At 39.9% G+C, this 15,482-nt stretch overlaps 2 protein-coding genes across 2 annotated transcripts; both read left to right on the forward strand.

The window, feature by feature from the left end:
- Positions 1-1,108: 1,108 nt before the first annotated feature.
- zgc:56585 (uncharacterized protein LOC393297 homolog) lies at positions 1,109-5,597 on the forward strand. Its single transcript, XM_044042722.1, has 7 exons — positions 1,109-1,279; positions 2,569-2,692; positions 3,017-3,123; positions 3,240-3,336; positions 3,420-3,496; positions 4,739-4,896; positions 4,998-5,597. Exons 1-7 carry the CDS (start codon positions 1,187-1,189, stop codon positions 5,116-5,118), a joined length of 777 nt encoding a protein of 258 aa, XP_043898657.1. The 5' UTR covers positions 1,109-1,186; the 3' UTR covers positions 5,119-5,597.
- A 777-nt stretch (positions 5,598-6,374) lies between these two features.
- Positions 6,375-11,996, forward strand: znf346 (zinc finger protein 346). Its single transcript, XM_044042721.1, has 7 exons — positions 6,375-6,478; positions 8,363-8,466; positions 8,901-8,990; positions 9,313-9,460; positions 9,549-9,830; positions 9,938-10,037; positions 10,571-11,996. Exons 1-7 carry the CDS (start codon positions 6,421-6,423, stop codon positions 10,824-10,826), a joined length of 1,038 nt encoding a protein of 345 aa, XP_043898656.1. The 5' UTR covers positions 6,375-6,420; the 3' UTR covers positions 10,827-11,996.
- Positions 11,997-15,482: the final 3,486 nt, after the last annotated feature.

Consider the following 15,482-nt stretch of genomic DNA (forward strand, 5'->3'; position numbering starts at 1 on the left):
GTGTAAAAGTAATTAAAGTAGTAAGTAAAATAAAGTAAAAAGTAACACAATCAGAATCAAGAACAGTGGTAGACGAAAACATGCTAACATCATGTACATGAACTCTGCCCTGTCTGTGCACATGTGCTCTATCTGTATGATGTAACATGGACTGAGGCAAGAAGTCACCATGTGGCAACTCTGTGCTCCCTCTAGTGGCAGTAAAGGACAAACACACACACACACACACACACACACACTGGTTTCCATGACTTCAGAGGACAAGGCATTGACTTACAGTACATCCATTTCCCGTAGACTTACTCTAACATTAACCATAATTATGACTGGCCTAATCCGAACCCTGACCTTAACTGTAACCTGACCCTGACCTCTGACCTCAGCCTTACTTTAAAACATGTCTTCAACTTAATGTTCTGGAGACTTGATTTTCACAACATAAAAAGATAATACCAGACACACACAGACACACACACACACACACACCAAGGTTATTATAGTCAACGAAAACTAACGAAATAATAAAAAACTAAAACATTTTCTTTAACTGAAATAAAAAATCAACAGTTTGATTTTCATTTATAATAAAACTTCATTCATAGTAAAATGTTGTGGTTAGTACATGTGTCACATGAGGGTTATTTATTATTATTTATGTTATGTTCATGTGTCTTTAGTCTGTTATATTTGTTAATTTGTCCTAAATACATTTTTGAAATGGCATCTGTTGTTGGGTTTTTATGACACAATACTTATTATTATTATGACCTTTTTGCATCTTACACCTAACTAACAGTAACACTAAAGCATTTCCAACCAATAAAAACAAATTTACAACAAATAATAACTAATTAAAACAAGCTAATTTTAAAAACAAAAAGTCAGAACTAAATAAAAACTAAAACTAATGAATAATCCATGGTTAACTTGTTGATCTGATTAGAAATGTTCATCATATAATTAAAGTGTGTAACTTGTGTTGCTGCTGCCTCTGACTGAGCAGAGCAACTGCACCCCCTAGTGATCAGATTACAGAAATACAGTCACTGAGAGAGTGAAGCCTCCTTCTTTTCCTTTGACACACACTCCTCCTTCAGGGCTGGACTCACGCCTCAGCGTTTAAGTACAGTGACTCAACTCTGACAAACGTTTTCTCTTGTTGTTTTTTTTCCTCTGCAGCTGGAGAATGAGTTTGAGTGGTAAAGTGGCAGTGGTGACCGGAGCCGTCATGGGGATCGGAAAAGCGATGACGGAGAAACTTCTGCAAAATGGTGCCAAGGTAAAGTCAAACATTTCATTTCATTTCATTTGTTTGCCAAAGCTTTCAAATCTTTAATCATCCCAAACCAAACACTTTGAGTCCAACATGTTCCGCTTTTCTTTCACGTTGTTTATTAAAGTTTCAGTGCAGTGCTGTGGGAACATCTAATTGTTTTCTTAATGTTCTGAATCATCCGCACATTTATTCAGACTGCAGGCAGCGTCAGGGACAAAGCCTGACTGCACCCTTTCCCTTGGCACAGCTGATGAAGAGGCTGAAAGAAGTCGGAGCTCTGACTCACAATTATTGTCCTGCAAACTCAAAAGAAAGACGGCGGTTTCTCTTTACCTTCTGCTTCTATTTTGCAATGTGTGGGAACTTGAGAATAAAAATAAGGAAGGAAAAGTGAAAATCTGTGCCCTGAGGCTAAAAACTGCACGGGAACAATTCACGTTGGTTACATTACATGTAATGTCATTTAGCAGATGCTTTTATCTAAAGTGACTTACACTTTGTACAGTCAGCCAGGGGTGGAGTTGAACTTGCGATCATGATATCTTTCGCACACAGGGTACCGGTCTTAACCACTGAGCCACTCCGCCCCCCTGTTCTATACTCGGGGAATGTGCAGCCAGCGTCTGTGGATGTCACTAAAGTACAGCACAGGTCCTGTGAGGACACATCGTTATATAAAGGAGGTTGCAACACAGCCTCAGGATGCACGTTGATTCGCTGACTTCTGAAACACTGATCAACATTTTATGGACCAAACAACAGATTCAATGACTGACCAAGACAATAATTGAAAGATACATAAAATCTTTTTCACATTTGGCTCTATGTCCGCTGACCCCCGTGACCCTCATGTGGACGATAGAGGGGTAGAAGATGAGTGAGTGAGTGAGTGAGTGTCTCATTAGTGAAACCTCTCAGTAAAACAGTCGAGTTAGAGAATAACGACAACATCAAACAGATCTGAACGTCACAGTCTTCACGCTGGTTGAATTTTTAAAGGTCTTGCGGCATTAGAGGTACAGGAGCCTTTACATAGGCGGAGCTAGAAGACCAGAGTTATTCAATTACCTACTTCAAAATGAGAAATTAAACTGGGCCAGACATTTTCCAAAGGCTGGGAGTGGCAAATCGAATAATACTGTAACCTGAGACGTCACACGTCTCAAAGTTAATGTGTTGCATTCATGATCGGCGCCTTTGTGGGAATCTTTGAGGCACAGTTTTCTCAGTGTTTCTGGGCCCACGAGGAGGCAGCTTTAGGACTGTGGACTGACTGTGGCTCGTCTTTGCAGGTCGCTCTCCTGGACATGAATAAAACCGAAGCAGAGAGTTTAATGCAGACGCTCACCAAACAGTACGGACAAGAGAGGCTATTGTTCCTGCACTGTGACGTCGAACAGGAGGAGCAGGTCAAAGGTAACGCACGCATGTAAACAACTCAAAAACAAGAACAACTCACTTTAATGAAGACACCCGGAAACACGTGAAGCTAAACAAATGTGAGCGGAACAGTCAGCAGACACTAGGAAGCTCGGGAACATCGTTTCCTCAGTTATTTCTGTGAATGTTTAACGGAACATTAATGTTCAGTTAATGTTTTAAACTGTTAAGATTTGTTTGATCTCTTTGGTCTAAAATACTGATCAAAACCTTCAGAGGAGATTAAAACTGACCTGAAAAGACTTCAGTGACACAAGCATTAGATTTAAAAGGTAACTGTTCTTCTTCTCTTCCCTCCAGCTGCCTTTCAGAAAACCATGGACACCTTTGGAGGAATCCACATCCTGTGCAACAACGCTGGGATCTTGAACGAGAGCACGTGGGAGAAAATGATCTCCGTCAATCTGGTAAGAAACAGAAACGAGGACGGTGCGTTGGCAGTTTTTGGTGATTAAATTTGGCCGGGGAATGAAATATTTCTGCGGTTGACAGCGAGAATAAACAGATTATTCCGCGGTTGTAGGTCGGAGTTATCAGAGCGACTTATCTGGTTCTGGAGCACATGAACAAGTTGAAAGGAGGGCAAGGAGGAGTCATTGTCAACACAGCATCCTTGGCAGGTAAAGTTAATCATTAACAACTGACATCAGTGTATAGACTTAAGATAAACACCAGCAGAGTGACTGACTTAAATATCCTGCAGGTATTGGTCCTCTGGTGAGCTGTCCGGTCTACACAGCCTCCAAACACGGAGTGGTCGGCTTCACTCGGGCCATGTCGGTAAGAGAGCAAACACGGTTGTTATTTACAATGAAACACAGGCATGTGCTGTTTGCAAAGAAGAGGGAGAAGGAAACTAAAGAGTGGATTAAAGTGTTCTTCACGTGCATGCACAGACATGTGTTTGTAATCTTTGGAAAGCTTTGCAAGTCCTCACCTGTGTGGTTCCCGCCTTAGAGGGCGTAGCAGCGTATGTAACTGTATCTTTATCATTATTTCCAACGTGTGATGCCGGGCTGTTCAAATGGCGGCCCGTGGGCCACATGTGGCACCAAAAGCAACCTCTCACTGTCCCTCAAATCTTCCTACATGAATTCCTACAGTATTGCTGACCCTGCGTGACAAATATTCATCTAAATGCAGAGAAACGAATGCTGTTGCTAATATTGCGCACCTTTTTTTTGCACTCATTTATTCAACTGAAACAAAACATTACTTCTACTACACCTCAGATTCTGTTCACATACAGTTCTTTTGTGCTGGTTTTAAATGTGTAATTGAATAGATGTCATGGTAAAAGAAGGGAGTGTGTCGATGAAACAATACAAAGGCGACTTTTTCCTCATAATCTATTTAATTGCAGACAGATTTAAGGCCACGTCACATCAGTGCACATCAAAGTCCTTTCTTTGCACTCAGCTCACAGACAAACAGACATAGACAGAAATGGTGGTAATAATAATAATAATAATAATACTCTATATAACTGTGATAAAACCAATGCAAAGTGCAAGTAATAATTCAACTTACGTTATCCATAGAGACAACGCCAAAGGAGTAAGTGAGGACACAAGGACAGGGACACATGGACCACAGAGGCAATGGTCTTGCGGACTCTGACGCAATAGATTACAACACTGATGAGCCTCAACTCAGATAACCATCACACAGTCAGCAGCCCACTTTTATTTAATATTTATTTAACTGTTATTTAACCTTTTATTTCTTTTAAAAGTCCTTCTGAGATTGAGAACTTTTTTTTTTGACCAAGCACAATTAAAATATAGCTTCATGTTGCAGACGTACGAGACAACAGAAGACAAGGAACTATAGGCTACAACCTGACATCTTTACATTTGAATGTTGCATCAGTGTGTTTGCTGCTGTAACAATGCAAATTTCCCCACTGCGGGACAAATAAAGGACTATGTTATCTTAAATATCTGAGTATTTAGAGAGGCCATGGAGAGTGTACAGTGTTCACATGCAGCAGAAAAACTAACTGTGAGTGTTTGTCACCAGGCTGCCAGTGCACTGTCGGGATACGGCGTACGCGTCAACTGTCTGTGTCCAGGTTTCGTTCAAACCGGCCTCTTCTCCAACATCCCGGCCAGACTGGGACCATTCTCTCACCTGAAAGATGGAACTCAACTGCTCGTTGAAAAGTTCGGGATAGTGAAGTGAGTACCAACCCTCGCAAGTATCTGCACCTTGACCTTTGCCCCCGCCCCCCTTTTATTCCCACTGTTTGTTCTGACGTCTCCGTACGCTTGTGTCTCAGTATGTCTCAGGTGGTCGAGGCCTTCTTTGAGCTGGTAACGGACGAGACGAAGGACGGGGCGGCTCTGCTGGTTTTCCAACAGGAGAGAAAATACATGCCTGCTGTGTCTGTAACAGACTAGCTCCACAACGCGACCGGGAAAAAAGCTCTAGACACGAGAATTCATGAGCTAAATTACACCAAATACACTTAATACATGTTATAAATGTCTGTCCATGTTTTGAGAACTCAGCCTCTCAGGGACATCAGTCAGGTCATAGATATTTAAGCAGTCAAACCTCAAGGTCACTGTGACCTCAAGCTTGAGCTCGAAAAACACTAATCATGACATACAACAACTACAAGTCTGGACACGCATATAGATTATTGTGATTATGTTATTTTTGACGATCAGTCGTTATTATCGTATTTGACTACTTTAAGGTTTAACTGATGAAAGAAGGTTACTGTCAACTGATTTGAAATCAGCATAATTCTGTGAGATGATCACACAGTAATGCAGCAAACTTTAATTCATTCCATGTCATAATGATGTCATTCTAAATATAAAGTTTTGTTTGACGTTTCAGTTTCCCGGTAATAAATATGCTTCATACTGTATATCATATACTGTTTAATTTCAGAAACATTTCCATGCTGTATAACAAAATCAGTGAACGGGAATCGAATGTGAATTTAGAATTTTCTGTTTTAGTTTTGGGAGTGAGTTCAGCATTTTCAAGTTCAGTTTTGGGTTTGGATCTTTCTTGCATTTCTAGTAAATCTTTGTTGTTGAATGCAAGATATTTTATTGACAGCACAAGTAACAAAGTGTTTAACTTGCTGAGAAGGCGGGTGCTGGCTCTCGACTGTTTCTTTTGGTTGGGATTTGACTTAACGTCTTGCTTCATTGCACGTGTGTGAAGCACTTTTGGGAATTGTTGTTTTAATTAAATCTCAAATTCGATAATTTTTCGATCAAGAAGTGCAATTATGGGACTTTTAATTTGAAATTTCTCTCAGTATGGTAGTAGACAAAGATGTTCTGATCACATCCTAGTCAGTCCTGGTCAGAACCATTTGAAATTTTGTTTTTATTTACATTTTAAAGTTGATCATTTTTTTAATAAAACAATATTTTTGGACTTTAAATTTGAAATTTCTCTAAAACGGTACAGTAAAAATGTCTCATTTACAGAGTGGTACTAATCAAAGATGTCCTGAACAAATCCTAGTCAGAACTTTACAGTAAAAATGTCTGAGATCCAACTTTTCTATTAAACTGCAAGACGTGCAGCGTTAACAACAGCAGGTGGCGGTAATGCAATTAAACAGATATGAACGTCCGGTTTGAAAATCCAAAGAAGAAGAACCACGCAGGAAGCGCTTTGACTCTGCTGCGCATGCGTGATAGGACGTCTGTGTTTTGTGAGCAGTCGAAATTATGGCCGTAGTGATGCAGACGGAGGACTTTCCTTACCTACCCACGGGTCCGGCGGAAGGTACGGCGTGTTCTTTCTTCCATTTGACCTAATATTGTGTCTGTCACTCGGTCACTAAGTGGCGATAAAAGTGCCGCAAACAGCCAGTGTTGTTGTTTCCTTCCTCCGTGCAGGCTAACGTTAGCTGCCGGCAGCACGGCTCGCGCGTGTGTGTGTGTGTGTGTATGTGCGCGCGCGGAGTAGGCTATCATGCTAAGCTAACTGTAGCCGCTTCAGCTCCCAAGGTCGACGAGAGCGTGTGCGCATCCGTTTATCTTGTGTTTGACAGTGACTCCGTGTGTGCGTGTCCGAGGACCGGGACTCCATGAGTCTGTGGGAGGACATTCAGACACGCAGCAGCAGCATCTGCGAGGACATGTGATATATTTGCAACGTAATCCCAGATTTCTGCTCGTGTACACACGGTGTTCGCTGAGCTCAATTCCAAACTTGTGAACGACACAACATGAGCTAAAGTTCTGATGGGTGGTCGGAACGTAATGATGTTGTCACCGTGGTCACATGATTGTGCTAAATCAAGTTAATTTGTGCTAAATCAAGTTAATTAGACACTAGTGTTGTAATCAGGACTAAAACATGTGCACCTGCGCTGAGAGACTGGACGATTTGTGGAAAATATGTCTATCTTTCTTGATTGAGCCCTATTAATCCAATCAAATCGTATTTATAAAGCACATTTAAACCACAGGGTGCAGTACATACAATAAAACAATAAAAATCAACAATAAGACACACAAGCTATTAAGTCAGGACGTTCAAAATCTGATAGACTACTAGTTGCACTTGTCTGCTATGGTTTTGTATAAGTGGAGGGAACTGTTACCATAGTACATGTGGAAAAAAGGACTCGACAGAGCATGTGGAATCACGTGATTGGGGAAATTGCAAGTGCTACAGTCTCCTCTACTGTAGTTGCAATTTCATTTGCAGTGTTTACTTTTATAAAGTCTAATTTCAGTTCAATGTTCACTGTGGTGTTGGTTCAAAATAAGATGGAGCGTTGCCACGTGAAATCAAACTATCGACTGCTATTCTCTCATGTAAGGATGAGATCTATGAGGACATGTGCTATTTGCAACGTAATCATGATTGAGCTCTATTAAGTCTGGGCATTCAAAATCTGAAGAGAAACTAGGGACGGGAATCGTTATCGGTCCGATACTGGTCAAAATGACAAAATCCAAAAATCCTATATATCGCATTTTAAGAAAATGTAAATAAAAAATCTCTCGTCATGTTTGGGTTGTTTATTTCTTCTTTTTCGGGAGAACAATATTTGTTTCACACTTGGAGAGTGATGGCTTTGAAATGACTCGGCACAAATGTGTTAACAGCTTCACACGTTCATAAATGATCTAAAATGACTGTGTCGGACTGAATATCGGCATCGTCCCGTCCCTAATAGAAACTAATTACCCCTGTCTGCTATTAAATTGTGAAGCTGCACAAACAGAAAATGCATGTGGGCAAAGGGACTTAACAGCATGTAGAAAGTGAATCGGGTGATTCGTGATTGTTCCAACTATCCCCAGTCTCTCCTCTACTGTAATTGCAATTTCAGTTGCAATTTGTATTTTTTAAGTCAAATTTCAGTTCAATATTCACTGTGGTGTTGATTCAAAACAAGAAATCAAACTATCAACCACTGTTCTCATGTAAGGATATGTAGATATGATGTAAACTAAATGGTAATTATTTAAAATGTAACAAAATAAGTAAAACACATTATTACATATTAGTCTGTGAGCATGTCTGTGTAGACATTAAGTTGTGACAGACGGACTGACAACATGCTCTTATTCATGCCCTTGATAAATGAAGATTCTTGTTTGAACTGTTGCTATGAAGATATATGGAGTAATGTACATTTCTTTTCTCCTGCAGTAAATAAGATGATAAAGGAGCACGGCGACCTGTTTTCTGACTCCCAGTGTAAAGTCTGCAATGCTGTCCTCATTTCTGAGTCTCAGAAGTTGACGCATTATCAGGTCAGTGAGCCCACAGGTACTAATGCTGCTGCTGCTGCTGATGCTGCTGCTGCTGATGATGCTGCTGCTTGTCCTGTGATGCTGCCTCTTTGATACTTGCACAAAACTGCACAATTAGTATCTATTATGAAGAATCTAATTATTATTGAATGCCCACATAACATCATTTTTATTACTCAATGTAAAATGTTTCAGTGTTTTGTGTGTTTCCTATCTGGCAGCTCATCTTTAACACCGATAATGTTTGTAGCATGCATGAGTTTAGTGGCACCACATCACTATAGTAATAGAAAACTAACTAAACCGTGTAGAGTCGAGCCGTGCCGGTGCCGGTACCATGTGGTGGAGAAGTGCCATAACTAAGGAAGAAATGTGTTTGTTTTCCAGTTGCTGATGTTGGCTGATGTTTGTCATTTGTGCGTCTTTTCTTCCAGAGCAAGAAACATGCTAACAAAATGCGGCGATACATCTCCATGCAAAATGAGGAGCCGGCTGTGAAAAAGTTAAAGCCATCACCTGCGAGTGTGAGTAAAAAAAATTATATATATATAACTTGTGCGTACACCCAAATATTACTTTGTTTACCTCGGTTTTTAAAGCTTTACTCCAAAAAAATACTACTTATTCCACAAAAATACTCCATTCTAATTCATGTACTTTTTAGACTAGTTATACTTTTTCCAACTACTTTAATGCCTTTTTAAAAGAATAAAACTTCAACTTCTTTTTCATACAAATTCAAGTGACTCAAACTAGTCCCACTGCAATTGCCTTTTCTAGTTCAGATATGTGATCCATTTTGTGACCACAGATGGTTTATTTCCCCGTGTGTGACTTTGTCTGCAGGATTGTAATAATGGAGACACTGATCGGACTAAGGTGTGTCCTCTGTGTAACATGACGTTCTCCTCTCCCGTGATCGCCGAGTCTCACTACCAAGGCAAAGTACACGCCAAGAAACTGAAGCTGATGATGGTCGGCCTCCAGGACCCCGGTATGAAGCACCGTCCTCTGAACCTCCAGCTCATGCAAGTTTCAATTTGGGCAAACCTGATGTTCTGATGTTTGTGTCTCTTCTGCAGCAGCCTCTCAAAAAGCAGCAGCAGCAGCAGCGGCGGCCGCAGCAGCAGCAGCGGTGGCCGCAGCTCAGCCAAAGAAGAAACCCGCAGATGACGTGAGCGATGTGCCGGTGGCGGGCGGCTGTAACAAAAACAACAACAACAACCCGGACCGTTTCTGCTCCACCTGCCAGGCCTCCTTCAACAACCCACTCATGGCCCAGCAGCACTACGAGGGCAAGAAGCATAGAAAACGCATGACCAAGCTCAAACTGATGGAGACGTACGGTCCGTCCACAGCGCCAGGTCAGACCGCAGCGTTAGGAACCCACCGTTTTCAATCCTGGCGCGTACAGAGGTCGTCTGTCCTGTGTCACGAGTTGACTAGATTTTCTCCTTTTTTATGTTTGCAGCTTCCACACAACAAGGCTACCAGTGTACTGTCTGTAAGATTGAACTTAACTCTGTGGAGCAGTACCAGTCTCACATCACCGGTGCAAAACATAAGAACCAGTAAGTACACGCGCACACACACACACACACACTGTGGGGCTGCACGACTCTGGCGAAAATGTCAATCATGATTTATTTATTTAGTTATTTTTTTGCTTAGAATTGAGATCACTATTCTCTGGCACAATTTTTTTTTGTTGCGCTCATGAACAAAAGATTAGAGACATTCAATTCAGGCATTCAAGCTACTTTTGATGTTATTGTTTTTATCATTATTGTAGTGGCTTAAGTGACGTCATGTGGCGTGTTTCCTCTCGCTTGACCTGTTATTTTGCTTTTCCCTTAGTGATAGTACCTGCTCCTTTTTTTTGTTAGGCACAAGAATCAAAACGGAAAAATCCTGAAAACATGGGTTAATGTCCAACATTTAGCAAAGGAAATGTCTAAAATCTTGTCATTTAACAAGGGAATCTGGTGTATTTAGCGATCACGCGCCGAATGTGAACGTTTTTCCGGCACAAGGTCGGGTGGTTGTGATTCTCGTCTTGTATTTATTCCTCTTTGACGCACACTTTCTCCTGTCCTGTTTCAAGAATGAAGAAATTAGGCAAAAACTCCGCTGACAACCAAGAAAGTGCAGAACCATCGCACGGCGGCAGCGGCGACGACAACAAGTTCCCCAGTGGAGACGAGCAGTACGCCGCAGCAGAAGACCAGTACGCTCCCACAAACGAGCCGTTTGCCCCCGAGGATTACCAGTACGGAGCTGGAGAGGAGGCGTACGCAGCCGGAGACAACCAGTACACGCCCGAGGACAAGCAGTACTCAGAGGAGTACCAGTACACTTGAGGCTGGAGTGGGAGGGACATTTTCTGTCAGGACTTGGAATAATAACACGCAGCCACCAGCCCCTTTAACTCCATCATTAACAAACCATCGACCTCCATGGACCTTCCGCCTCCCGTCAGTCAGTCAGTCAGTCTCTTGTAGGTTTCGTGCAAACCAGGTACATAAACTAAACCAGAGTTCACAGACCCTGAAGAATGTTGTTGTTTGTTGTTTTTACTTGCAATGATGACGCAGCTCCTTCTGCAGCCACAGTGAAGAATGTCTGCGATGGTTTAAACGGCGTGCTCCGTTTGACGTTTGCTTTTTATCGCGCGAATGTTCCAGAACGACGACGAGCGTCTGAATCCACTCATTAAAAGTGAATTTAACCTTTGTTTTACAGCCTCAGTTCAGACTTCACTGATATCACAGCGCTGAACGTTCAACCACGAAAACTCTATTTTCTGCTCAGAAATGCACGTAAATGAATATAATTTGACATTAAAAAAAAGCTTCTTTAATAGTTTAAATTTTAGTTTTTTTATTATAATTATGGAATTGTTTGTTCTGTATTTCATTAGGTTTCTATAAAGTAAAGTTTGAGTGTTGGCACTTAAACTGTGTCACTCTCACAAACCTCTGACTCTTTAATAATTCAGTCATTGTGAGTTGTTTCCTCGCTATTGTACGACGTTATTATTATGATATTTAAATCGATATTTTATGAACCGAATACTCTGAACAAACAATTTGAGGATCAGACTCATCGATGCCTGTTTCGAGCTTAAATATAAAGTTACATTTCTGCACACGTTCATTTACGGGCGATGAAATGAAAGGATGATTGCACTGTTGATGTGATTCGATCGTCCTGGAGGTGACGTGACCTCTGACCTGTACAGGAAGTGGATTTCTAAGCTCGACAGGAGACTAAACGATGCTTGTCTTTGCTCTGTAACTGCTCTCTCTCTCTGTCTCCCTGTCTCTCTCTCCATCATCACATTTGTACGAGTGATGTCAGATTTAGGAAGTGATGTCAATAACAAACGTTTATAAACCAGTTTAAAAGGAAGGTCGACTTTTTAATATTGAATGTCTTCAACTCTCCTGATGATGAAAAACGTTTTGTTTGTTTGGAAAGTTATTTATATAAAGAGGGCTGATGTATATGTGTGTATAGATATATGTATACATATATATCCATATACGTGTGTGTATGTATATATATATATATATATGTATATATGTATGTATGTGTATATATATATATATATGTGTATATGTGTATGTGTATATGTGTGTGTATATATATGTATGTGTATATATATATATATGTGTATATATATATATATATGTATGTGTGTATATATATACACATACATGCATACATACATACATACATATATACACACTGTATAGTTCATGGTGTATAAAAGTGTTTTCATCTTTGTGTAAGGTGTTGTGATTCAAATCTTACTTTTCAATATGTTACAGGGAACAGAGAGCGGGGGGGAAATGCAGTGACGACTTCCGTTAAGTAAAAAATGTTTGTTTGTTTGTTTGTTTGTTTTTTTAAAGGCTGTTCTTTCAGTGTGAGAATGAAGACTGTGTGTGACTTTTGTTGTCGTTGTTGCAGATGAACGGTTTTCATTTGATCAACGAGCATCACGTGACGAGTAAAACTCATCGTTCCACAGAAATAATCCAACATTTGTAGACGTTGAAGGACTTAAAGGGCCACTTCACCCAAAAAATATACAACTATACAGTTTTTTTGTTGTTGTTTTTTTACTAATTTCCAGAGATAAACGTGTTATTTGATCATGACACCGTGGATCTGAGACACAGGAAGTTGCGATTGAGAAAATGTGGAAATAAAAGCCCTGCACTGTTCTTTACTGTGTTTCTGTTAAGATGATGTCTGGATGACTAAAAGATCTGAATGTGAATTAAACACATTAAAAGTTTATTCTTCATTTGACCAAATGGGAAAAGAATGGGTGAAACTGCCCTTTAAATCTCCGTCTGTGTGAACCAAGTGTTTCATTATCATTTTTTTTTTAAAATGAGTATTAGGAGAATAAAGTCGTAAGTAATCAAGCAATGATGAAATTATAAAATTAAGTTAAATAATGAGACAAAATGTCATAATATTAACACTCTCTTTTCTTTGTTGTTCTTCCTCGTATCAACAATTTAATGCAACTGGAAAATAATTGCATGCCTGCGAGTTATCCTTATTATTTTTAAGTGATACTTAGAGGCACAATCATTGTAAATTTCCCCTTAAATTCTGTCACGTGACCTCCAGAGTTTAACAGGGTCAGATTTATATGGAATATAGATGGAAAACTATGGGATGTGAGTCACCTCAGCCTGATGATGTGAATGTAAACGACAGGCAGACACTTCGACTCTCTGGAGTCATTGTTGAAGGCTTTCAGGATCATCTTTGTCTTTGTCACGGTTTCACTCTGTAAAAATCACTTATGTCCAAATGGACTGAACTTGATAAAGTTCTCTGTTCAAAAAACCACATCGTTAAACAAATGTTGTTTTCACATTTGATCCTTAAACCTTTAAACTCCTGCCTCTGGGCTGACGTGGAGGAGTTCGATGAACACATGCGGGTGAAATGTTTCTCTCAGATTATTTACAAGAGATTAAAAAAGAGGAAGAAATCTGACACAAATGTGTTCAAGAAACAAAGCTCATCAAGTCCACAAGGGGGCGCACTCGCTCTTCTCCACCTCTGGTCCCACGAATTACTCAACAAGATAATCTTTCCAAAAAATGGTGAGTAAAAGGTTGTGATTTCTGCTGAATATTCTCTGCAGAAACAATGATGGATTTATTTCATTTCATTGAATCTTCATTTAAAAGATGAAAGCAGTGTGTTTTTAAACTATTATCATATCATTATCATAGAGCTCATAAATCCTAATAATTCATATTCAATAATCTTATCATCTGCACGTGAATAATCTGTCATTCATAAAACTAAATAAATAAATAAAATTATCAATACTTTTTACTTTTACTTCCAAAACGTAACTTTTGATACTTAAGTACAGTTAAGACTTTTGACTTAAATAACGTGATGAAAAAGTGACCACAGTCATTTTCTGGTCACATACTTTTGCTTTGACTCCCGTTTGTCTTGCTCAGGGCTCCAGTGAGTGAATGAGAGTTGTTTGGATTAGAAAAGCAACAGATCAATGAACACATGAACACATGAACACTGGCCTCAGTGACAGTGAAACACAAACGACTGACGTTCACAGGCGTCGACGCACGAGTTGATAAGTTCTCGGACATGAGACGCACAGATCTCCTCTTTTCAAACACACTGACTCCTATTCAGTGTTTGTGTTTTCTTTACAGTGTGTATGTGTAAGTACTTCTCGTATGAATGGATGAATGTATGTAACACACACACACACACACACACAGTTTCCTGCCTGTGGTTTCACTGCTGTTGACCCTCATCAGCCTTAAATCTCCCCTTTAGTGTGTGTGTGTGTGTGTGTGAGTGTGTGTGTGTGTGTGTGTGTGTGAGTACCAACGTACAGAAAACACACACACACACAAGCACAGACTGTTCCCTCTTTATTTTTCATTTATCGCCCACGAGTGAAAACATGACTGTGTTACCTGCACGTTCTTTGACGTTTACATACATGTTTGACATCAAACATTGGATTTCTTTCTGTGAAATGACAGAACCTGGTGTTGTGTTGTGTCACAGTCGACGTCCCTGTGAGTGAGTGAGTGAGTGAGTGAGTGCCATTTTCTGTGTCAAATAATGTGTTTAACTTCATTTTTCTTGTTAATTACCACCCTAGAAAACAGCATTCGTTTAAGCCTGAGAGTAATTTCAAGTGGATTTAATCCAAAATGACTGTGATGTGACTGTTTAAATGTAAACCATAAAGTGCAGAGTAACGCATGTTTTTGTCCATTTAAAAAACAAAACAAAAAAAAATGGTTAATTAAATCCATCTCCTCCTCTTGTTTTCATCATTTTACAGATTATCTGCAGATCTTAACCGTTAATTAAGATAATCCAAAGCAAACGACTGTAATGATGTTTTACTGAGAGAAAAAGTTAAAGGACGACTGTACGAGGGAAGTGATGTAATCTCACCCTCGCGTGTGTTATACGAGGGATTAATAATTCCTCACCGAGCGTTTACACTTTGTATTTCCGTATATTACGATCTGTGGAGAAGTTGCACATCAAAGCATCGACGTGTGGTTGTTACGGTAATTTGACTCAAAGCCGGAGAATCAGCGTCTTTGTCGCCACAGAGGAGAGAGTTGGAAAACCACCTGTGTGACACCTGTACTTAGTTTTGTACTTAATAACACATGTTATTTTAAACTCTTTATATAACGACAGTGGACACGACTATGTTTTATACAAACGCAGGAAAAACACAACAAGACGGTGACAACAAACATCAAACTATGTCTTTCATTGTTTTCTTCTTCTAAATAGAAATCACATACTGTGCTTTTAGGTGTCGGCAGCGATTGTTCCTGAGACTCTGAAGAGAGAAGAAATCAAATATCTCAGCTCGACGTTCTCTAAACTCTAATCATAATGATTAAGGGACGTTAGTCAGTCCAGATATTGGAAGTTATTCTGAAAAAAAGCAGAAAACTTTCCTCAAA

This window comes from Solea senegalensis, linkage group LG13, assembly GCF_019176455.1.
Source record: "Solea senegalensis isolate Sse05_10M linkage group LG13, IFAPA_SoseM_1, whole genome shotgun sequence".
Taxonomy (NCBI): domain Eukaryota; kingdom Metazoa; phylum Chordata; class Actinopteri; order Pleuronectiformes; family Soleidae; genus Solea; species Solea senegalensis.

Bases quoted from the DNA above. Each gene is read 5' to 3' on its own strand.
- zgc:56585 (XM_044042722.1), top strand. From the start codon at position 1,187: ATGAGTTTGAGTGGTAAAGTGGCAGTGGTGACCGGAGCCGTCATGGGG. The intron at 3,124-3,239 runs GTAAGAAACAGA...CCGCGGTTGTAG, and splicing joins AAATGATCTCCGTCAATCTG to GTCGGAGTTATCAGAGCGAC. The intron at 3,497-4,738 runs GTAAGAGAGCAA...GTTTGTCACCAG, and splicing joins GCTTCACTCGGGCCATGTCG to GCTGCCAGTGCACTGTCGGG.
- znf346 (XM_044042721.1), top strand. From the start codon at position 6,421: ATGGCCGTAGTGATGCAGACGGAGGACTTTCCTTACCTACCCACGGGT. The intron at 8,467-8,900 runs GTCAGTGAGCCC...CTTTTCTTCCAG, and splicing joins AGAAGTTGACGCATTATCAG to AGCAAGAAACATGCTAACAA. The intron at 9,831-9,937 runs GTCAGACCGCAG...TTATGTTTGCAG, and splicing joins CGGTCCGTCCACAGCGCCAG to CTTCCACACAACAAGGCTAC.